At 36.0% G+C, this 24,460-nt stretch overlaps 1 protein-coding gene across 5 annotated transcripts in view; it reads left to right on the forward strand.

Annotated features, from left to right (window-relative positions):
* Window positions 1-24,460, forward strand: part of Pfrx (6-phosphofructo-2-kinase/fructose-2,6-biphosphatase) — a 345,736-nt gene that overhangs the window by 79,829 nt on the left and 241,447 nt on the right. For all 5 annotated transcript variants that reach the window (XM_090387942.1, XM_090387944.1, XM_090387940.1 and 2 more), the window contains exons 4-5: window positions 905-968; window positions 24,322-24,456. In XM_090387942.1, coding sequence (XP_090244068.1) covers window positions 905-968; window positions 24,322-24,456 — 199 coding nt within the window. The remainder of the gene's footprint in view (window positions 1-904; window positions 969-24,321; window positions 24,457-24,460) is intronic.

A 24,460-nucleotide genomic window follows, 5' to 3' on the forward strand; every position in this document is an offset into this window, starting at 1 on the left:
AATAGCACTACAAATGTGCATGTTACATAATGGGAGTTTGTTGTACATGTAATATACTACATCATTTAAAATATTTCTTTAATCTTGCAGTAGCATAACTGCCATTTCTTGTGGTTCTTTGTTGTTGCATGCTATTAATGCTGTGTTGTTATCACAGCAAATGTTATTTATTATGTGGCCATTTATGTTTATGCCTTTTTCCACAGCTCCAATCATTGATTAGTTTAGCTATATTATCCTGTGTGTGGAGGACAAGAAAAATTGTGTTTCTTGTCAGAGTTAGTTTTTGTGCTATTGTTGTGAGGATGTCATACCTTCAACAAAGAGCAAACATCAAAATTTTAGTTTAAATTTTTTTTAGTTTTCTCAATTTCATACATCACTTGATGAATACTCGCTGTTCCAATGATATCCCAATATGTCTGTAGCAAACATTAACATTAAGCAAAAAAAAAAAAAGGACCATTCCCAAACTATCTGAGTAGCTAACACCAAACCAATCATTGGCTGCATATATTTGTACATTTCCTGCATACTCGGACAAGAAATGCAGTCACTGTCCTTTAGCAGCTGCTCAAAGTTTGTAAACATAGTAATTTTGAAATTATTTATTTGAGTGAGGAGCTTGTTAGAAATTTGTCTTCCTGATATCTTGGAGCACTGTATGTAATGTATATGCACTGTATTGAATCAGTGCAACATTACATCCTCAACGGCCCACCATTTTTTTTTTTTTTTTTGTCTGTTTGTTTTGGAAATAATTTAATTCCCATTTTAATGTTTTCATGATGGTTCTTATCTCAAACAGTTAGACTTTAAATTAATCATTTTGAAATTACTTAGTTATTTATGATTTCATTTACACATTAAATTTTTAAATTTGATTTAATTAATTTTTTTATAGCAAATGTGCATTAGATGCTTTGGAAGACATGTGTGGTTGGTTGGAAGAAGAGGGAGAAGTAGCAGTATGTAGTCAAAGTATTTAGTATAAATAGCTTGACTGGTTTCTAAAGTAAATCAAATAATTGGAAATATTGTATATAAGTAATATATATTTATATATAATTATCTAAATGTACAATTAATTGTGGAATGTTTTCGGTAAATGTGTTTGCCTATAGGTATTAGGGTGCTTACAGTTCAGGTGATCAGATTAGTCCATAAAGGCTGTCTTAATTTTGTAGGGCCTATAAACATATTATATTTTATTCTTGTAGCTTTTAACCTAATGGTAAGGAAAATTTCATTACAATTGGCTGATGATTTTTCATTACCTGCAGCTAACATCTAATCAAAATTAATGATTATGCTTAACTATTCATATACTAAATTACAATACGATTTTAATATTATTATGCATTTTAATTTAATACATTCCATCACGTGGTCATCAATCCCCTACTTCGTCGGGGGCTTTGAGCGGATCGATGGCCCATTTGATGTAATGTCTCATACATACCCGTTTCTGTTGTCACTATACCAGTTTAGTTAATCTTTAGTTTAAGTATGGTTATATTAATTATATTTAAATTTTGTATTAATATTTTTTTTTCTTGTTAGCATTCTATGCAGCAAACTGGGATAGTTGACACAAAGCCCTACGGGTATGTATCCGAATATGTGAAGATTCTTACTTACCGTTACTAGTCCAGTAGAGTTTGTAGTTTAGAAAGGGGGAACTGCCCACCTTCTAAATGTTTTATATGTAGCAAAATTTTGTCATGCAGTCGCACTTACTGTAATCAATGACGTGATGGTGTATTAGCTTCGGGCCCAGTTATCCTATTCTAATGCTTGTGGTTGGGGGGGGATTTTTAAGTGGTTGGGTGCATCTTTGGTGATTGGGTGGTTGTTATGTTGTTAATTCTATATGCAATTTGTTAACTTTGGATTTTATACACATATTACATAATGTATTTACCTATGTATTTACATTTTCTTTTTCCATACCTCGGACTGTGCTGGCATAGCTTTTCTAAGGCATAACAGCATGTATATGTCCTATTGTATGGCTATTTACATATTTACTGCCTCTTACTAGGTGATGTTTTGTCAGTATTTTAATCTGGAGGGTATTTTTTGGATTTGGGTTGTAGTATAGTGCAGTCAGACGACGAGCTTCGTCCGAGCGCAATAAACCCGTTTAAAAATTTGGGAATAAAATAATTTATTGTTTTGGCATTTCTAGGGTATTTTCAATGAATGTATGTGGGTTGACATTAGGGTGGTTTGTTCTTAGGTAAGCATGTATGGCTGTTTTTATATGATGCCTGCTGTATGGGTGGTTATTTTGTTTATCATGAGAGGTTTTGAATGGCTTCTTTTGTGCTATTTATATTGTTGCATATTTTGAACAACCTGTTCGTTTGATTTCTTATGGTGTTTCCATGTATGCGTTTGACTATATTGTTTTCCCAGTGTGTGAGCTTTATTGTAGTGAAGTTGAAGAGGTCTCTCTTATCATAGTGACGTGTATATACTATCTTTTGGTTGATAGTAATTTTGCTGTCTAAATAGACAGCTTGCTGGTTGTTATGTGGGTTTGTGCTTTCGATAGCCAGGTCTGTTGGGTAAATTTCCTGTGCCACTTTTTCAAAGTTGTCATTGTTTATCACTAGGACATCATCTATATATCTGTAAAATGTAACATTATCTTTGATTCTGCTTTTATAGTGGTGCAGGTAAAGGTTAGCTATGGCGCAAGAACTGCTAGAACCCATAGCTATCCCCCTGCATTGTATGTATATTTTGTCTCCCATGAGTACTTAGTTGCCTTTTATACTGAGTTTTATGAGGTCATTCCAATATTGTTTGTTGAATTTAATAATTTTGTAATATTGTTCGTAGTATTGCTGGAGCACTATGGTTAGGTTGTCGTGAGAAATCCTTGTGAATAGGTTTTTAAAATCATACATGTATATACTTTTGATGTTATTGTTTTGGTTTTTGATATATTCCAAATATTTTTTTTGTTGTCGGTGATGATTCTGGAGTTCTTGATTTCATTAGTTATGTCTTTTAATTTTTCTTCCATTATCTTACTAGAGTACTTTATGTAACTATTCTTGCCTGATATAATAAATATTTTTCCGGTAGGTACCTTGTGAAACTTAGGTATCCAATATATGTATGGGTATTGTATCCTGTCTATTTTTATTTTGAGATTTTTGTGCATAGCCAATATTTTCTTGCTGATGCTGTTTGGATTAGTGTTTGTATATTTGTGTGTGTCATTTTGATTCAGTTCCTCTTTAATAGTTTCAATGTAGAGTTTTTTACAGATAATGCTGAAATTGTTGTTTGCCTTATCTGTGCTTGTGATCACAAATTTATTTTGCAATTCTTTTACTTTGCGGTTGAAGTTTCCAGGTTTATCTTGTTTATCATATTTTTGCGGTTCTATGTTTTCTCTGAAACTGGTTAGTATGTTTTCAGTGGTGGTGCAAATCCAGCTTTGAAAAGATTCTATCGGTTCACTGTGTTTGTATGCAGCTTTAAATACGAATTGTAGTAGATCTGTGTGTATTAATTTTCGTATGTTTTTCAAGCTGACTGGGGTGTTGGGTCTGAATTTTTAGTACCTTGGTCTCTTTTAGTGTGCTGTATTCAATAATGTTGAGGTTGCCTGTGATTATATGGTTGTAATACGCATTTATGTAGCCTTTATATTTACTTTCCTGGCAGAGACAGGGTTGGTCTACTTCATTCATATTGTTAATAGTGTTTTTGTAGTTGCATATTGTTAATTGTATGGGCTTGGTGTAGCTGTTTTTAACTTTAATTTGGATGTTTTTAATTGGTAGGTAATCCTTATTTTTATTGATAATGTCACTGAATTTGATATGGTCATATGATTTGTCTAGGAATTTGACAATGCAGTATTCTAATTTGGGTTTGTGGTCATAGTCTATCCCAATTCTGAATTTAAATGTCTTCTAGTGCATTGTTGAGATATTTGTTCTGTGTTTTGTGCTTTTGGTAAATCTTATTTAATGCTTTTAGCTTGCTTAATATAATAGCAAATAGGGTATTGTGGATGTTTTTTATATTTATGGGTTCGGTGTCCCATTCTGTGATAAGTTTTTCAAAGTCTTTTGATGTTTTGTGGTTTTTTATAGTGGTTTTTGTTATGTTCTTGCAGAATTTTTTGGTACTTAGTCTCGTTAATACTCCAATTTTTATTGAGCTGAAAAACGGTGTAGGTGCATTGTCCGGGGCTACTGTATGTGAAGTTTTTGCCGTTAAACCAATTGTTTAGTCCATAAGGGTATAAGGATTTATATAGCATTATGAACATGTCTTCCATGATTACTCTTTTAGCTTTATTTGCTATTATGTCCAGGATGGCAATGGATGTGTTGGTGAATTTATGTTTTTGGAAATGTTTATATTCGATTTCATTGTTGAATTTATCTGTTTTGTTTGATATACTGTCTTTCGTGGCGTTTTCCTCATATTTATTAATTAGTGAGCGGTGAAGGTTCATAAGAATGTGGAGCTCTGTACTAGTTTGTCCTATGTATTGTATACCGCAATCCTTACATGTGATTAGGTAAATGACGTTCTTTGTGTGACAGAATGTTGGTGCATTATCGGTGTTTGCTTGGTGTATATTGTGCATGTATGGACAAGTTTTACATAGTCTGCTATTACATTTATTGAATTTAAGCTGTATTTGCTGGTGTATGTATGTACCATTTTCATCGCTGTATGGTCGTTTGTGGTTTTTTGTTTCCTTGTGTGTGTAGTGTTGATCCCTAGTGGTGTGGCAACATTGCAATATGACCATTATGCAATATGACCATTATTACGAAAATACGGGATCTGTGTGGTCGTTTCAAGTCCCGGGGTGCAATTTATGCTGTGGTACCCATACAGCATGTTATTCTTATTTGCTTTTGTGTCCATGGTTATATTTAGTTGTGTACAGTAATACCCCGACTTACGCTACCCCGACTTACACGAACTCGGAGTTACGCGGTTCTTGATTTTTTCGTTTGGCAACGCTGCCGCCCACTATCTTCAAGGTCGTTTTTCATATGTTATCGATATACGGTGCGACGGCGGAGAATGAGAGCGAAAGATGAACAAAATTCAACTTTGCTGCTTTTATGTTTTTTATATCAGTGAAGGGGAAACACATTTCACCATAATAACGTAAAAACCAACACAATTCCAGCTATCGGTATAATCGCAAATGCAATTAGATCGAGTTTACTACCAGTTTATAACAGATTTCACTAGCAGAAACGCAACTGGATTTTTATTGTTTTATGGTAGTAACCCCTAGAAATGTGAGGTGTTAATAGTGTATCTCTGCCTTTATGGTGTTGTTTATTCAGTTGCTACATGCGTGCAGCTTTGTTTATGCGTATCAAGCGTGCCTCCTCGTTTTGTAATTGCGCTTTATTCCCTAAAAATGAGTAAAATACTTAAAAGGTGTGAAAAGGAAGCGTCCTGGTGAAGACACTGCAGATTCAGAGAGAAAAAGAAAAGCAATTATCGATAAACAGAGGCGGACTGGATCAAATATTCTTACCCAGGAAAATTTATAGTGGCCTCATACTATGGTTTATGGCCAAAATCACACCGGCCCACCGGGGTTTCCCCGGCAAGGCTTATGGCCAGTCCGCCTCTGTCGATAGAGAAAAAATATGAAATTGTGAAACGCTTTGAGCGAAATGAAAGACCATGTGATATTGCACGTGCTACAGGCCTAAATGAAGCAACGGCGAAAAGCACATGACAATTGTAAACTTGACAGGTTGAAAATTGAAAAGGGCTCAATTGTAAAGGGCTTAAAAATTTTAGAAAACATAGACTCCAACGAAGAACGCGTTATAGCTACAAAGCAAGGAATAAAAAAAATTATTACCTTGCTACGAAGAAATTCTGCGTGAAAAAAAGAAGGCGCTGTGTCGTCAGACGAATTTGTTAGATTTTATGAAGCCATCGACATCGAAATAACTTTTTTACGTAAGTCATTTGTTTTTTTAATACATATTTTGTATTAATATGTATAAAGAACTGCAATTTTATTAATATTTTTCTTCTAAACTAGTGTTTTTGTTAGTCCTTGGTCCCAATTAAGCAAAATTTATATGTATTTATATGCAAAGTTGCACCCCGAATTACGCGATTTTCGTCGGACCCACCTATCGCGTAACTTCGGGGTATTACTGTAATTTGTAATTTCTATAAGGCCCATTATCTGTAAGTTAGCCCGTGATATCTATAAGCAAGGAATTTTTACCTTGTACAGTCAGTCCTCGTATAACACGTGTTTACACTACACCAATTTGATCATACACGAGTTATAAATAGGGGAACAATATCTTATATAACACGAACCAAATTCGCTTATGCACGATTCGCCTCTGTGTTTACAAGAAATGGCAGTCGGACTGGAATCACCCCAACTGAACGCAACATGATAGGAATGAAGAGAAGATTCTGAAAACGTATTTATGTTTTTTATATCAGTGAAGGGGAAACATTTCACCGTAATAGCGTAAAAACCCACACAATTCCAGCAATCGGTAAAATTGCAAATGCAATTAGATCGAGTGTACTACCAGTTTATAACAGATTCCAATAGCAGCAATGCAGCTGGAAATTGTTTTTATTGTTTTATGGTAGTAATCCCTAGAAATGTGCTTTAGTATTAGTAACGGCCGCATGGTGCAAGAAAGCCTATGGCTTATGCTGCACCAGCCAAAAAAAAAAAAAAAAAAAAAAAATCCGAACAAAACAATGATAAAAACAAAAAAAAAAATAAATAAATAAAATAAATAACTAAATAATAATAATTAATAAATAAAAAAAATATATATATAAAAATAAAATATAAATAAAAAGGGAATTAAACCTATCATCCTATTACCTTTAGTAAAATGTGAGGTGTTAATAGTGTATCTCTGCCTTTACGGTGTTGTTTATTCAGTTGCTACACGCGCGCAGCTTTGTTTTTTATATCAAGCGCTTTGTTTTTTATATCAAAATATAAAAAACAAAGCGCAGCTTTGTTTTTTATATTTTGTAATTGTGATTTATTCCCTAAAAATGAGTAAAATACTTAAAAGGTGTGTAAAGGAAGCGTCCTGGTGAAGACACTGCAGATTCAGAGAGAAAAAGAAAAGCAATATCGATAAACAGAGGCGGATTGGGTCAAAAATTCTTACCCGGGAAAATTTATAGTGGCCTCATACTATGGTTTATGGCCAAAATCACACCGGCCTCCGGCTCACCGGGGTTTCCCCGGTAAGTCTTATGGCCAGTCCGCCTCTGTTGATAGAGAAAAAATATGAAATTGTGAAATGCTTTGAGCGAAATGAAAGACCATGTGATATTGCACGTGCCACAAGCCTAATGAGGCAACGCCGAGAATTACAAAGAATGCAAAGGAAAAAAAAAAAAAAAAACTTTCATAGCAGGAACTCAAAGTGTAATTAAAAGCCATTAGATTAAGACACAAGGAATTGGAAGAGATGGAACGGCTGTCATCTGTTTGGATAGAAAATCAAACAAAAACCAAGTTTGCTTACGATAGAAGCAAAAGCATTAGCAATATTTTATTACGTAATAGTCATAATAAAATACTTACGTATTTTATTATGATAATAAATCGTAATGATAATAAATCGTATTATCATAATAAAATACTTACGTATTTTATTATGATAATAAATCGTAATAAAATACTTACGTATTTTATTACGATTATTTATTGTGTTTGGTAATGTTTTGGTTACAAATGTGTGTTCAAATGTTTTTCCCATAGGGCCTGTTGTTTATATTGCACGATTTTGCATTGCACGAGGGTTTCTAGGAACACAACTATCGTGCTATACGAGGACTGACTGTATATTTAATTTAGTTATATCTCAATTTTAGTTTTATCTCTACATAATAACTGTAGTCCCAACTCCCCCCCACCACCACCACAAGCATTAGCATAGGATAACGGGGCCCAAAGCTAATACACCACTGATTGATTACAGTAAGTGTGACTGCGCAACAAAACTTTGCTACATATAAAACATTTAGAAGGTGGGCAGTTCCCCCTTTCTAAACTACAACCTCTGCTGGACTAGTAAGGGTAAGTAAGAACCTTCACATATTCGGACACATACCCATAGGGCTTTGTGTCAGCTATCCCAGTTGCTGCATAGAATGCTAACAAGAACAAAAAAATATTAATACAAAATTTAAATATAATTAATATAACCATACTTAAACTAAAGATTAACTAAACTGGTATAGTGACAACAGAAAAGAGTATGTATGAGACATTTATTATTTATTTATTTATTATTATTAGCCATATGGTACAAGGAAGCCTGAGGCTTATGCTGCACCAGCCAAAAATAAATAAATTCCTGAGAGAGAGAGAGAGAGAGAGAGAGAGAGAGAGAGAGAGAGAGAGAGAGAGAGAGAGAGAGAGAGAGAGAGAGAGAGAGAGAGAAGAATGATGATATCCAGCTCAGGACCTTGGGTTTGCCAAGCCCATACTCACCAGATGTGAGCTTTACATCAAATGGGCCATCGATTCGCTCAAAGCCCCCAACGAAGGTAGGGGTTTGATGACCACGTGATGGAATGTATTAAATTAAATTGCATAATAATATTAAAATTGTATTGTAATTTAGTATAAGAATAGTTATAAGCATAATCATTAATTTTGATTAGATGTTAGCTGCAGGTAATGAAAAAATCATCAGCCAATTGTAATGAAATTTTCCTTACCATTAGGTTAAAAGCTACAAAAATAAAATATAATAGGTTTATAGGCCCTACAGAATTAAGATAGCCTTTATGGACTAACCTGATCACCTGAACCGTAAGCACCCTAATACCTATAGGCAAACACATTTACCGAAAACATTCCACAATTAATTGTACATTTAGATAATTATAATTGCAGGCACGTATTACATCCAATTGGCTTATATACAATGGTGTTAACGATGCACTAATGATCTCTTAAAAACATATGTTAAAATCTAACTAGATTAGCATTAAATATAAGTAATACTATGAAAATATCCAACATGTTTAACTTTATATTTTTTTTTTACTCTTACGTTTATAGCCCTTAAGTATATATCCATTTGTCTGATTTTCTTTAATGTTACAGAGGTTATCATATCAGGTTTAATATTAGCATTCTTCTCTGTCACACTTAAGGTTGTGGAGTTATTTCAGTGCAGGTATTAAAACAATTTGAAAAATTTATATGAATTTGCACACAACTTCTATCTTTGAGGTGCTTTGGTCTCAATCATGATGGTGGGAGACTCCTTCAAAGCTTGGGCTTATGCTCACATTGCAGATGATGGTATTATCCCCGAGTTAAATTGCTAACAGTATTTTATACCAGTGGCAGCACCAAAAAGGTGAATTTGCCATTTGATTTAAACTCTTGCATTGTTGTGGCAGTTATTTCAAGCTGGTTTCTCAGTATACAGTGACTGCCCTCTATTAGCAAAAGTTGTGGGTTCCTACTCTGTGGTAGCAACAAACTGATAACCAAGCAGTGGCTGACCAGGCTAGATAGGTGGGTAAAGTGCCTGCCCGGCAACCCAAAGGACGCGAGTTCGAATCCCGCCTCGGGCTTGGATCAGAGTAAAATGCAAAAACTTTGGGAGGTATATTATGGCCACAGAAGCCGATGCGGCAACAATTAACAAAAAAAAAAAAAAAAACAAGCAGTGAATGGGGGGGGGACTTATAGTTGAAATTGAATGCATCTTTATATTCCATTGAAATTGAATTTAGAGATGCATACAGTTTAAATTATTTCAGTGCTTTCGCTAACATATAACCTAACCTTTATTTTTTCCTATGTGGGGCAAACATTACTTAGTAGTAAGGTTAAAATACACAGTGTTCATTATTTTAGCATTAGCATTAATAGAGGCATTTGATGCAAGAAAGCAATCTTATGCAGCATCAGCCAAAAAAAAAAAAAAAAAAAAAAAACCCACTTCCACTTCACCCCTCTGTTCGTTCAAAATATCTGTCCAGCTGAGCCTTAAACTTATTTAGGCTATCAACCTCCACGACAAGGGATGGAAGTCTGTTCCACCAACCAACCACCCACTGGCTAAAGGCAAATTTCCGCACGTCTATCCTACATCTGTCTTTCCTCAATTTGAATTTATACCCTCTCATGTGATTATTCTGAGCGAGAGGAAGAATCCCATTAGCATTGAGCATGCTCAAACCATTCAAGGCTTTATACACCTCTATCAGATCACCTCGCTGGTGCCTAGTCTCTAGACACTGTAATTTGCAAAACTTAAGCCTTTCTTCATAAGAGCACCCCTTTGTTCCATTCACTAATCTTGTTGCCCTTCTCTGTATTCGTTCCAGCAGCTCTACATCCTTCTTGAAATGAGGCCACCAGACCTGTATACAGTACTCTAGGTGTGGCCTGACCATTGCCTTATACAAGGGAATAATCACCTCCTTATCCCTGCTAGAAAAATTCCTATATATCATTGACAATACACCATGAGCTACTCTTGCAGCACTGCTCAGAGAACTTCATATTTGCCTGCACAACCACCCCCAGGTCACTTTCATTCTCTACCACTGTCAGTGTAGTACCACAGAGTTGATACGTTGCTCTGGGGTTGCTGTTTCCCATGTGTAGTACTTTACATTTGTCAATGTTAAACTTCATTTGCCATCTCTCAGCCCATCTGCTCAACCTTTCCAGATCCTGTTGCAGCAGCATAGTGTCAGTAGTGTCCTTGACAACCCTGCCTACCTTTGTGTCGTCTGCAAACTTCGACATTAAGCTTGATATACCCTCAACAATATCATTTATGAATACAGAAAACAATAATGGACCCAACACTGAGCCCTGAGGGACTCCACTAATAACATTAGTCCACGACGAGCAGTGTCCATTGATTACCACTCTGTCTTCTCCCCCTCAGCCACCCCTTTATCCACAGCAGAAATTTGCCTCCAATGCCACACTGCTCCAATTTGTGCAGCAGTTTTCCATGTGCAACAGTATCAAAAGCCTTTCTAAGATCCAAGTATATAATATCAAAGTTATTCCCTGCATCCAGTTCCTTTGTGACTGCATCATAGTATCCAATCAAATTGGTCAGGCAAGACGTCCCCTTAACAAAACCATGCTGTGTCCGAGCTATAGCTGAAGTCTTGTCTAAATGATCCTGCAGTGCTTCTTTAACTAGTGCCTCCATTAATTTTCCTGGAACAGAAGTTAAACTCACAGGTCTATAATTACTTGTGTCAGCCTTTGATCCTCCTTTGTGAATTGGGGTGACATTTGCACATCTCCAGTCTGTGGGTACCTCCCCTGAGTCCAAGGAAGCTCTCATAATTATGGCTAAGGGTTTGCTTACTTCCTTTGCTGCCTCCTTTAATATAACTGGATAGATCCCATCCACCCCGGGTGTCTTTCTTGTGTTTATCTTCAACAATTTCTCCTCCACTTTACTCTCAGTTATTACAAGATTCTCTAGCTTACTGCTAGAGTTGAATACGCCTCTGGCTTTCCCCTCGCTAAATAACTCCCCATGTGTGAATGTCGATGCAAAATATTCATTTAGTTTGTTAGCTACCTGAGCTGGATCATCAACAGTTGACCCATCGATATCAAGTGGACCAATCTGATTCATCCCCTTTCTTCTAGAGTTTACGTAAGTAAAGAACTCTTTGCTGTTTTTCTTTGCATCCCTTGCCAAAGATTTCTCATAATCTGCCTTCGCCTGCCTAACCTCCTTTGTAACTTGGTTACAGATCAACTTGTATCTATCATAGGCTTCTGTGTCATGTGTCAATTTGTATGTATCCCATGCATGTTTCTTCTCTGCCATATGCCTCATCAGTTCATCTGACATCCATTTAGGCCTAAACCTTGAACAATATTTCTTAGTTGGTATGTATAGCCTAGTAGCTTCCAAGATAAGTTCTTTGAATGCTTCCCATTTTGCATTTGCTGTTGGTAGCATCATCAGTTGGTCCCACTGTATAGAATTTAAATACTGTCTCAGTCCATCGTAGTCGCCTTTACGAAAGCAATAACCCTTCCCTTTACCCCTAATGGTAGTTACCTCTTTGAGTAAATCCCACTTCAGCACGCTGTGATCACTGCCACCTAGTGGTTCATTTATCTGCAGATTCTTAATGCATGTAGAATCACTGCTGATAATCAAATCAAGAGTATTCTTCCCTCTAGTTGCCTCCTGAACATGCTGATGTAGAAAACAATCATCCAATAAATCCACAAAAGCCTTGCTAGTGTGTGAGTGACCAGCCCCCAAATTCCAGTCAATATCTGGGAAATTAAAATCTCCCATTATAAGACTCTCTGATTTACTGGCCCACTCTATTTCCCTGTACAGTATCTTATTATACTCATCAGAGTCATTAGGCCTATAGCACACTCCTACTCTCAATTTTGATCTCCCAATGCTTATGTCACACCAAACTGACTCGACACTGCACTGTCCAGCGATGTCCACTGGCTTCCCTTCCTTGGATTTTATATATTTCTTAACTAATAGCATAACCCCTCCTCCCTTCCTATCCAGTCTATCCTTTTTGTAGACGTTGTATTCCCCAAATTCCAGTTCTGCATTCCTTATATCTGTGTGACACCACGTCTCTGATATCCCAACAATATCTGCCTTTGATGTTTTGAGCAATACCTCAAATTCATCAAATTTATTTACTAAACTCCTAGCATTGGTGTTGTACACACAAGTATACATGCACCTATTTCTATTCTTAGCTACCCTAACACAACCCATGTGTTTACTTGTACCGCAGTGACTCCCGGCAGTCTCTGAAATATCCTGCATCTTGTTTTTCAGGCTTCTGCTCATTCCAATAGAAGCAGTGCAAGAATCTCTTTCACCTCTGCCAGTGGCTACTGTTAATCTATTCACCTTTTTTCCCCCCCAAGCTAGCAGTTTTCCGACCCACCTAACACTGCCTCGATAGCATCAGCAAATATTCTTGCACCCTTTCTATTTAAGTGTATCCCATCCCTGTAGATGCAATCGCTCCTGTTAACAAGTACAGTCCAGGCTGAAAAAAATTCTACCCCTTGAGCCTTGCACAATCTTTCCAGGGCCGAATTGATTGACAAGGCTCTCATCATATACTCCCTCCTATTGTGTCTGGGCAGAATTGCAGACACTTTCAAATTCAACCCTATTTCACGGCTTTTTTTCAACAGTGACCTGTACTTGTTAAGCAATTCTGCCGGTCTCCTACTCTTGATATCATTAGTGCCAACGTGTACAACTATATCACCTTTTGTGCCCTTAAAAGATGATATCTGCTCTACAACGTCATCAACCTTTGCCCCTGGTACAAAGCAGAACTAGACAAACATCTAGAGCAAGTGGAATGGTGAAATGAAAAGAGGTTTTGTTTTTAAATGAAAAGATTTTTTGTGTTCTCACTTAGACTTGATATGTTTTCCATTAGATACATTCACTGTTCTCTTATTTGTTTACTAATCAATCCAATGAGAAGTAAACAAATCATTTGCTTACTTTTCATCTGATGTGACCCAGTAGTCTTGAAGCATTAGCATTAGTAAAGGCATATGATGCAAGAAAGCAAGCTTATATAGCCTCAGCCAAAAGAAAAAAAAAAAAAAAAAAAAAAAACCTCTTTTCATTTCGCCCATCCACTTGCTCTAGATGTTTGTCTAGTTCTGCTTTGTGTTTATTTAAGCTATCAACTTCTACAATGACAGATGAAGTTTGTACCAGCAATCAACCACCCACTGGCTAAAGGCAAACTTCCGAACATCTATCCTACAACTGTCTTTCCTCAATTTGAATTTATGCTCTCTCAGGTGATTGTTCTGAACAAGAGGAAGAATCCCATCAGCATTGAGTAAGCCTAAACCATTCAAAGCTTTATGCATTTCAATCAGATCACCTTGCAGGTGTCTAGTTTCCAGACATTGTAATTTACAAAACTTAAGCTATTTCTTTGTAAGAGCAACCCTTTGTTCCATTCACTAATCTTCTCTGTACTCATTCCAGCAGCTCTACATTCTTCTTAAAATGAGGCTTCCAGACCATGTGTACAGTACTCATGGTGTGGCCTGACCATTGTGTTATACAAGGGGATAATCACCTCCTTAACCCTGCTAGAAATATTCTTGTATATCATTGACAAGACACCATGAACTACTCTTGCAGACCATCTGCACTGCTCAGAAAACTTCATATCTGCCTGCACAATTATCCCCGCATCATTTTCATTCTCAGTGTAGTACCACACAGTTGATACGTTACATTGGGGTTACTGCTTCCCACATGCAGTACTTTACATTTGTCAATGTTAAACTTCATTTGCCACCTCTCAGCCTGTCTGCTCAACTTTTCTAGATCCTGTTGCAGCAGCGTACTGTCATTAATAACCCAACATTCGTATTATCTGCAAACTTGTACATTAAGCCTGATATACCATCATTAATAAATGCAGAAAACAACAATTGACCCAACACTGAATCCTGCAGGACTCCACTAATAACATTAGTCCACGAATAGCAGCGTCCATTGATTACCACTGTGTCTTCTCCCACTCAGCCATCCCTTTATCTATAGCAGCAATTTACCTCCAATGCCACACTGCTCCAATTTGTGCAGCAATCTTCCATGTGCAACAGTATCTAAAGGCCTAAGATCCAAATATAGGATATCAAAATTATTCTTTGCATTCAGTTCCTTTGTGACCACATAATATTGAATCAGATTGGTCAGACAAGACTTCCCCTTAACAAACCCATGCTGTGTCTGAGCTATAACTGAAGTCTTATATAGATTATCCTGCAGTGCTTCTTTAACCAGTGCCTCCATTGATTTCCCTGGAACAGAAGTTAAACTAACAGGTCTGTAATTATTTGTCTTCCTTTGATCCTCCTTTGTGAATTGGGGTCACCTTTGAACATCTCCGGTCCATTGGTACCTCCCCATGAGTCCAAGGAAGTTATCATAATTATGGCTAAGGGTTTGCTTACTTCTTTTGCTGCTTCCTTTAATATAACTCGATAAATCCCATCCATCCCGTGTGCCTTTCTTATGTTTATAGTAATAGAGGCATGTCATGCAAGAAAGCAAGTGTATGAGCTTATGCAGCATCAGCAAAAAAAAAAATCACACCATTTCCTCCAAATGCTTGTCCAGTTCCTCTTTAAATTTATTCAACCTATCAACTTCCTTAATGACAGATGGAAGTTTGTTCCAGCAATTAACCACCCGCTTGCTAAAGGCAAATTGCCGCACATCTATTCTACATCTGTCTTTTCTTAATTTGAATTTATGCCCCCTTAGGTTCGTAATCTGAACAAGTGGAAGGATCCCATCAGAATTCAGGGTGCTCAACCCATTCAAGGCCTTGTACACCTCAATCAGATCACCGATGCTCACTCAATCAGATGCCTTGTCTCCAGCCAGTGCAGTTTGCAGAACTTTAGCCTCTCTTGGTAAGAGGATCCCTTCATTCCCCTCACCAATCTTGTTGCCCTTCTCTGCACGCTCAAGCAAAATGACATCTTTCCTAAATGAGGCCTCCAGACCTGTAAGCAGTACTCAAGGCTTGGCCTGACCTGACCATTGCCTTATACAGAGGGACAATCACCTCCTTTTCCCTGCTAGCAAAATTCCTATATATATCATTGACAAAACCCCATGACCTGCCCTGGCAGCCTGTCTGCATTGCTCAGAAAACTTCATATCTCACTGCACAATTACTCCCAGGTCTTTTTCATTTTCTACCACCTTAAGTGTAGTACCACACAGTTGGTACTTTTCTCTCGGTTACTTCTACTCATATGCAGTACTTTGCATTTATCAAGGTTAAACTTCAGTTGCCACTTCTTAGCCCATCTGCCCAAATTATCTAGATCCTGTTGCAGTAGCACACTGCCATTACTGTCATTAACAACCCTGCCAACCTTTGTATCATCTGCAAACTTCGACACTAAGCCTGATATACCTTCATCAATATCATTGATAAATATACAAAACAACAGAGGACCTAACACCGAAACCTGTGGGACTCCACTAATAATATTAGTCCACGAAGAGTAGCACCCATTAATTACCACCCTCTGTCTTCTCCCACTCAACCATCCTTTTATCCATTGTAGCAACTTACCCTTAATACCCTTCTGCTCCAATTTGTACAATAGTCTTCCATGTGCAACAGTGTCAAAAGCATTCCTGAAATCCAAATATATGATATCAAAATTATTTTTTTGCATCCAGTTCCTTTGTACCTATATCATAGTATCCAATCAAATTGGCCAGACAAGACTTTTCCTTAACAAACCCATGCTGTGTCTGTCTGAATTATTGCTGCAGTCTTGTCTAGATGATCCTGCAATGCATCTTTAACCAGTGACTCCATTATTTTACCCGGAACAGAAGTTAAACTAACTGGTCTGTAATTACTCGTGTCACCCTTCGATCCTTCCTTTGTGAATTGGGGATACATTTGCACATCTCCAGTCAGTGGGAACATCCCCTGAGTCCAAGGATGCTCTCATAATTATGACTAAGGGTTTGCTTACTTCCTCTGCTGCCTCCTTTAATATAACTGGATAGATCCCATGCACCCAATGTGCTTTTCTTATGTTTAACTTCAACAATTTCTCCTCCACTTAGCTCTTAGTTATTACAAAATCATTAAGTACCCTGCTACAATTTGATAACCTTCTGCCATTTTCAAACCTTAATAATTCCTCACATGTGAATGTAGACGCAAAATACTCATTCAGTTTGTTTGCTAACTGAGCAGGATCATCAACAGTCGAACAATCGATGTCAAGTGGACCAACCAGATTCATCCCCTTCCTTTTAGAATTTATATAAGTAAAGAAATCCTTGCTGTTTTTCTTTGCATCTTTTGCCAAAGATTTCTCGTAATCTGTCTTCGCCTGCCTAACCTCCTTTGTGACCTGATTACAGACTATCTTATATCTGCCATAGGCTTCTGAGTCGCTTGATAATTTATATGCATCCCATGCATTTTTCTTCTCTGTTAAGAGTCTGATTAGTTCATTTGATAACCATTTAGGCATAAACCTTGAACAATATTTCTTAATAGGTATGAAACTTTTAGTAGCATCCACGATTAATTCCTTGAATGCTTCATACTTAGAATTTACTGTTAGTAACATCATCAGTTGATCCCACTGTACAGAATTTAAAAACTGTCTGAGACCACTGTACTCACCTTTACGGAAGCAAAAACCCTTCCCTTTACCCCTGATGGTAATTAAATCTTTAAGTCAATCAAACATCAGTACACTGTGATCACTGCCACCTAGTGGTTCCTTTATCTGCAAATTTTTCATACATGAAAAATCACTGCTGATAACCAGATCAAGAGTATTACTCTCTCTGGTTGCCTCTCGAACATGCTGCTGCAGGAAACAATCATGCAATAAATCCACAAAATTCTGACTAGTGTGTGAGTGACCAACCCACAAGTTCCAGTTAATATCTGGGAAGTTAAAATCCCCCATTATAAGACATTCTAATTTACTAGCCTACTCTATCAAACAAATTATCTTCAATAATTTCTCCTCCACTTTCCTGTCAGTTATTACAAAATCATCTAGCTCACTGCCAGAGTTTAATTCACCTCTGGCATTCCTCTCCCTGAATAACATTCTCATGTGTGAATGTAGATACAAAATACTCATTTAGTTTGTTAGCTACCTGAGCAGGATTATCAACATTTGACCCATTGAGATCAAATGGACCAATCCGATTCATCCCCTTCCTTCTAGTAAAGAATTCTTTCCTGATTTTCTTTGCATCCTTTGCCAAAGATTTCTCGTAATCTACCTTTGTCTGCCTAACCTCCTTTATGACTTGATTACCGACCAGCCTATATCTATCATAGGCTTCTGTGTCACTTGTTAATTTATATGTATCCCATGTATTTTCTTCTCTGCAACATATCTCATTAGTTTATTTGACATCCATTTAGCCTAAACCTTGAACAATATTTCTTAGTTGGTATGAAAAGCCTAGTAGCTTCCAAGATCAGTTCTTTGAATTCTTCCCATTTTGAATTTGCTATTGGTAACATCAGTTGGTTCCACCATATAGAATTTAAATACTGTCTCAGACCACCATAGTCACCGTTATGAAAGGAAAAACCCTTCCCTTTACCCTTGATGGTAGTTACCTCATGAGTAAATCCCACTTCAGCACACTCTGATCACTGCCACCAAGTGGTTTCTTTATCTGCAGATTTTTTAATGAATGAAGAATCACTACTGATATTACTCCCTCTAGTTGCCTCCTGAACATGCTGCTGTAGAAAACAATCATCCAATAAATCCACAAAAGCCTTGCTAGTGTGTTTGTGACCAACCCACAAATTCCAGTCAATATCTGGGAAATTAAAATCTCCCATTATAAAACACTGATTTACTTGCCCACTCTATTTCTCTGTACAGCTGTTTATTATACTCATCAGAGTTATTAGGCCTATAACACACTCCTCTCAATTTTGCTTTCCCAGTGCTTATGTCACACCAAACTGACTCGACACTGCACTGTCCAGCCATGTCACCTTGCTGTACATCTAGAATTCTTGTGCCATAACTATGGTACCAAAGATCTAGACAGAATGTGAATCTTCTTTAGTGGCAGATTAACCGTTTTTGTTAATTTTTTTGGCTCTGCAGTGATAGTTTTCTGCTGCTGTTATTTTCGTGTGGTGGTCTCTCCTTTATATAGAGGAAGCTTGCTTGGTTGTCTGCTTCTGAAGACACAACCAAATAAGATTAGGTCAGATCCGTGTGGAATGAGGAATTTTTTGGTGACATGTCACAAAGAATTTTGGGATTCCTATATGGAGTATCTGTTGTTTTTGATGATTATATGTCGGCAGTGTCACTATGGAGCATATTCCTTGCTCTTAGCATGGCGTATACATTTATTGATCACTTGTCGTATACATCACTTGCATTCAAAGTGATGGACCATATTCCTTGTTCAGCAAAGCACTTCAGTCAAGTTATTTTCAGGAAAGTATTTCAAAAATTGTCAATTTCTTTTAATACTTCCCAAACACCAGTTGGCTTATGAGATTGTCATGCATATGTCTTACTATTTACCCATCCTAATAACATTTTTTTTTCCTGCAGTCATCAAAACCAGATCTCTCTCTCTCACATGGCAGTGGGCAGAGTCCCATCTAAATATGGTGTTGATATTTCTGGCATTGAAAAAGACTAAAGAAATGCACCAAACATTTAGGGATAATTATGAGATTTTCGTAAGGTTCAAAGATAATCCCCTTAGATTGGAGAAGTGCTGTTGTCTTGCCAGTACTAATGGGTGGTGGGCTTAAGGGTCAGATAAGTAACTATAGACTGGTTAGTTTAACCTTAGTGGCAGTGAAGGTTGTGTGTGGAGTCTATGGTCAAAGATTCATTGTATGATCAACTCCTTTACAAAGTTTTTGGAAATCAGAAGCGAAACCTTGTGGGGGTGGGGAAGTACAGTTTGTGAAATGACCTGGGTCCCAATTCTCCATGGGAAAGAGGGCTACTCAATACATGTCACTCCTCAAACTCCTTGTGTTCTTTTCTTGAACATTAATTCTTTTACCTCGACCCTCTCCCGCGGAACTGTTAAACACCTTTTTCTGTAGGCCAAGCCGCCAGATAAAAGTGACCTTATGACATTTTTTTTTTTTTTTTTTTTTTACAAGTGTATAGGTGAAGGTTTGATTGTGTTGTCACATCCTACTATAATGTGCTGTGTTAAAATGTATAGTTTAAGTTATATGCATATTTATTTGATGCCTTATTCGCTGTTACATTGAGAAAATGTAGGTTTTTTTTTTTTTTTTGTTCTGAAAATGTAGATTATTATTAGTGATTTATTTTCCCAATACATCTTTTCTAGCAGTTTTCTATTGCTGTTGGGCTTACTCTCTCCCATGCTAATCTAATATTGTATGCAGTGTCTTTGAATCACCAAGATAATAGGTTTGAAGGCTCAAGTAATGCCCTGATTCATGCGATGAATTAGTGCAGTTGTTTCTTGGTAGAAACGTGACTGATCTTGCTATCTTTTGATTTCAGGTCATCAGCTGAAGGATGTGCTGGGCAGTGAGCCAACAGTAACAGAGCCTTTTCCTCAAGTTTTAGGAATGCAAGTGGCATTTCACAAATGGTACAAACTCACTTTCAAACCATGAAGCAAATATATCACCTGTCATTCAACCACTGGATCTATTTTTATAAATCACAGGAGATTTTATGTTGATGTGCTTAAAACACTGGGGACTTCAGCCTTTATTGATGCACAGTGGCTTTAGCTTGTGATTTCCATTCTTGTTTGTGCCTTTTTAACATCCATTGATTTGTTGAGAAGTTTATAAAACAACACTGTTTCATCACAGTTGTACAACTATTCATCTGCTAAGACATTATCTTGAATCAGATAACGCAAAAATTCAGGAAATGCTGCTATAATGTCAACAAATGCAGATTTTCCTACAAGACTAACCTGGGATATCTCACGATGAGCCTTCCATCTCCTTAGTCACCCTTCAGAAGCTTTAAATGTGATGTGTCATCATCTCCACCAAGTAGCTTATAAAATTTAAGTGCCTGTGCTTTCAAAATTACTCATTTATCAGTACTCCTTCACTACACTTCCATAGTGAAGGGGAGTAACAGAATATATGTGATATGATGTTATGTATTTTGGCATACTTTTGGCATTGTGTACATTCCTTTTGATTTGTGATGATGCCATGAGTAGCTAAATATATTAAAATGTAGGAAAATAACTGCTGATAATCGAAATCGCATGTTGCCATTACTTTACTTTTGTGTCATGCATTGACAATTGCATATTGTTTCTGAGCTGTGAATTTTTTAAAAATTGTCATTCATATTTCAAAAGAACTGGCTTCTTCAACTCTTGCTAAAAGGCAGTGTATTAATTTAGAAGTGAAACTTGCAGCACCTAACAATGGTTTACTTCTGCTTGACGTGGAGAAGTATTGCAAGAATAATGATGTGAACAAAACATTGTTACTTCTTGACAGTGTCCTATTCACCTTAAACAATAACAGTAATAACATTAAAATGTTATTAACATTTTAATGTTATTACTGTTATTGTTTAAGTCCAATAACATTAAAAATGTTTTTTCTTTCAAAAAAAATAAAATAGGCTTACATATTTAAGGTGAATTATGGCAGCTCACATCACATCTATATGCAGTTGCACCAACTGAAGTTGGGTTAATCTGTGTATAGATGTGATGCAAATATACTAACTATGTTTCAGTTGATTTTTTTTTTTCCCTGCACTCTAAGGCTTATTAGTCAATTTCTTTTGTATCACTTCTCACTATTCATCATATCTAATATTGTGAAATAAGTTCACAAATGGATGGTCAGCTTTAATACCGCTGGGTACAGTGGTATTAAAGAATAAGTACTATTCTAAGAATAGGTACCCACTTAGAATAAGCAACAGTGTTCTTCTCTGTTACTTACTTAGCATTATTTACTGAAAGTATGAGACAGGGAACTTGTGAAAGTTTTCACAGTATGAGATGCTGTGTAATGATGACTCTTATACAACTTTGGTTGGTTTCATCTGCATATAGACATGATGCAAATGCACCAACTTATATACCAGTTGAATTTTTCCACATGGTCTGATGCTGTTTTGCCATAAATTTCTTACGTAATCTGGAAGACTAAATATTTTGTTCAGAGAGCTTGTTTTGAAAGCATATTTTCTTTATAAGAAATACAGTACTGTAGATATAACTTATTGTTTACTTTTCACTTATTAATATGTTAGTTTTTGTTTTAAATGTTTAACTCCCTACATTAATCAATATGAAAATTCACTTTATTGCAGTTCAAAATGTTTTGGTTCATATTGCACTCCGAACCATCTGTGAGAATATTTCTAGTGCAAAAAGACTGAAATCATTAAAACAAGAGGCATCTTTTGTTGTGGTCCTATATCTGCTTTTCATATGCTTTCATTGATTTGCGGAAAACTGAACTTTTTTATTTTGCAAAAATAAGAAAGGTACACTTTTTTTCATAATGGATCATGTAGCATTTTCTTATTAAATGTGCATAATTTGGAAATATATGTATGATTGTTCATACACTTGCTTAACATTTTTTTTGTACTTTTGACTGAATGCTGTCAGATAACTAACCAATAAATAACATTTTATAGGTATTAAAAGGAATGTTCTATGGGACTGTTGATAAAGTTTCATTATGGAAATGAGTTAACGAAATTCTTACTTGCTCAACAAATAAAACCTCCAATAAGACATATCTGTAAGGTATTGCTAAAGAGATGTTACATGAGCCGTAGTATAAATTTTTAAATGTAGTCCATTGAAATATATGTGCCATATGAAATGTATTTTTAGATTTGTTTATTGTATTAAGATTACTTATAATGAAGAAAGTTAGTGTACTGAAATGTAATACCCAATCCAAACACTTCAAACCCAAAGCATTACATGCCTTTGATTTGGCTATTGTTCTAATTAGTGTGACCATACAATATGGTACATGATAATATTCTTTTCAAATGACTAGTTGTAAACTCTGATCTGTGTGGCCACACTGGAATATAAACAGAAACTACAAAAGGCAGTGCTCTTCAGTATTCTGTCTTCAGGCCTAATAAGAAATAAAATATCACTTGGTTGCTACTAGAATTTGGATTGGGAAACACATATTGGAATCTGTTATTAGTCAATTTCACCTCCTGTTGAGAAAATTGGGCCTGATTCTATATTCCAAAGTAGATCCAGATTGCTTGTTTTATAGTTTAACTGGGTACATATTTGTGTCCAGTGTAAATTTCTTCATTATTGCAATCATTCTTAATAGTTAATCAGTAAACTAAATCCAAAACATAATTCACATGATGTGTAAGTGTTTCTTATGTTACATATGAAAATATGTTTTAAGAATTTGCTATGTGCATGCCGAGACTTAGCCTGCTAATATTCCTGTGTGGGGTATGGGAGAATGGTCATTAGGAATGTGAAAGAATTTATTATGGCTGTGCTGGATTTATTTCTAAAATACTGTGTAGGGCAGAGATTCTCAAACTTTTATACCTTTTACCCCTCTCCTCTCCTCTCCCTTTAAAACATTGCATAAATTTCATGTCTTCATCATCCAGAACAAGGGCAAGTAAACAGATTTAAGATGAAATTTAGTTACATGTATATATACTTTTATAAATAAGTATATAACATTTAATCTCAAAAATAAAAATAAAATATGCTTTATATCTGGATTAGTGGGATAGTTTGTCCAAATTTCATTAAAAAGTGGTTCATAAAAATACTCCCCCCCTCCCTTTTGGGTAGAAAAGAAAAAAAAGAAAGAAATCCAAGTGCGTTTTATTGGATTGGGGCAATTTTTTTTTTTTTGATTGATTATTTTTTAGCATTTACTTATTAACTAAATAAGTTTCTTATTTAATTCAGTATGTTATTTTAATGCCCCCCTCACCTTTTTGTTTTGCTTATTTTAATTTAATTGGAAAAGTGTTGTTACTATTTATATACCATTCAGTTAGCTACTCTCTAATAGCATGACTGTAATTTAAAATGTTATAATTGAGTTGTGTACTGGATATAAAAAAAAAAAGTGAGTAAAAATGGCTCAACAAGAATTTTTCTTAATATATATTGTTGTTGTTTTCATCTGTTCAGTCGCAGCCGGCTTTTGGAGACTTTATGGGTGAGCTGCCTCCATGCTGTCCGATCTTCATCAGCTTCTTCCAAGTCCTTCATGCTCATGCCATTGTCGCTCTTGATGGTGTTGAGCCAGCATGTTCTGTGCCGACCTCTTCTTGTTCCACTGACCTTTCCTAGCATTATCGATTTATTCTTTAGCTCGTTCATGAAGTTTTCAGTAGAAAACTTTATGAACAAGCTATTGTATATTATTTCATTTTAAATTTGTGAATTACAACCTCACTAATTGGGTAAAAAAAAAAAAAAAAAAAACCCTTAGATTTTAGTAAGTAATAATTTATATTTAAATTCCTGAGAAAACTGCCTGTACCATTGTGCACGAGTCATTCTCTCTTATCTGGACAGTACAATCACAGTACAATTACTGTGATTGTACTGTCCAGATAAGTTAAATATTGTTTCTTCACTTATTCAAATTTATCTTTCTTTGTTTCATGTGATAAAATAGATTGCTTTATTGTTTCTTATGAATATTATTTTTTCTGTTTTTTTTTAATGCTCTTATTAGGTTTATGATGCAACCAATACAACAATTGATAGAAGAAGGCTAATCTATAATGTAGTGTTTGAAAAGTATGGATTTAAGCTCTTTTACATAGAATCTGTCTGTAATGACCCAAAGATCATTGAAGCCAATGTTAGGGTAA

Source organism: Mastigoproctus giganteus, chromosome 13 (genome assembly GCF_048544385.1).
Source record: "Mastigoproctus giganteus isolate SK-2022 chromosome 13, ASM4854438v1, whole genome shotgun sequence".
In the NCBI taxonomy this organism is placed as follows: Eukaryota; Metazoa; Arthropoda; class Arachnida; order Uropygi; family Thelyphonidae; genus Mastigoproctus; species Mastigoproctus giganteus.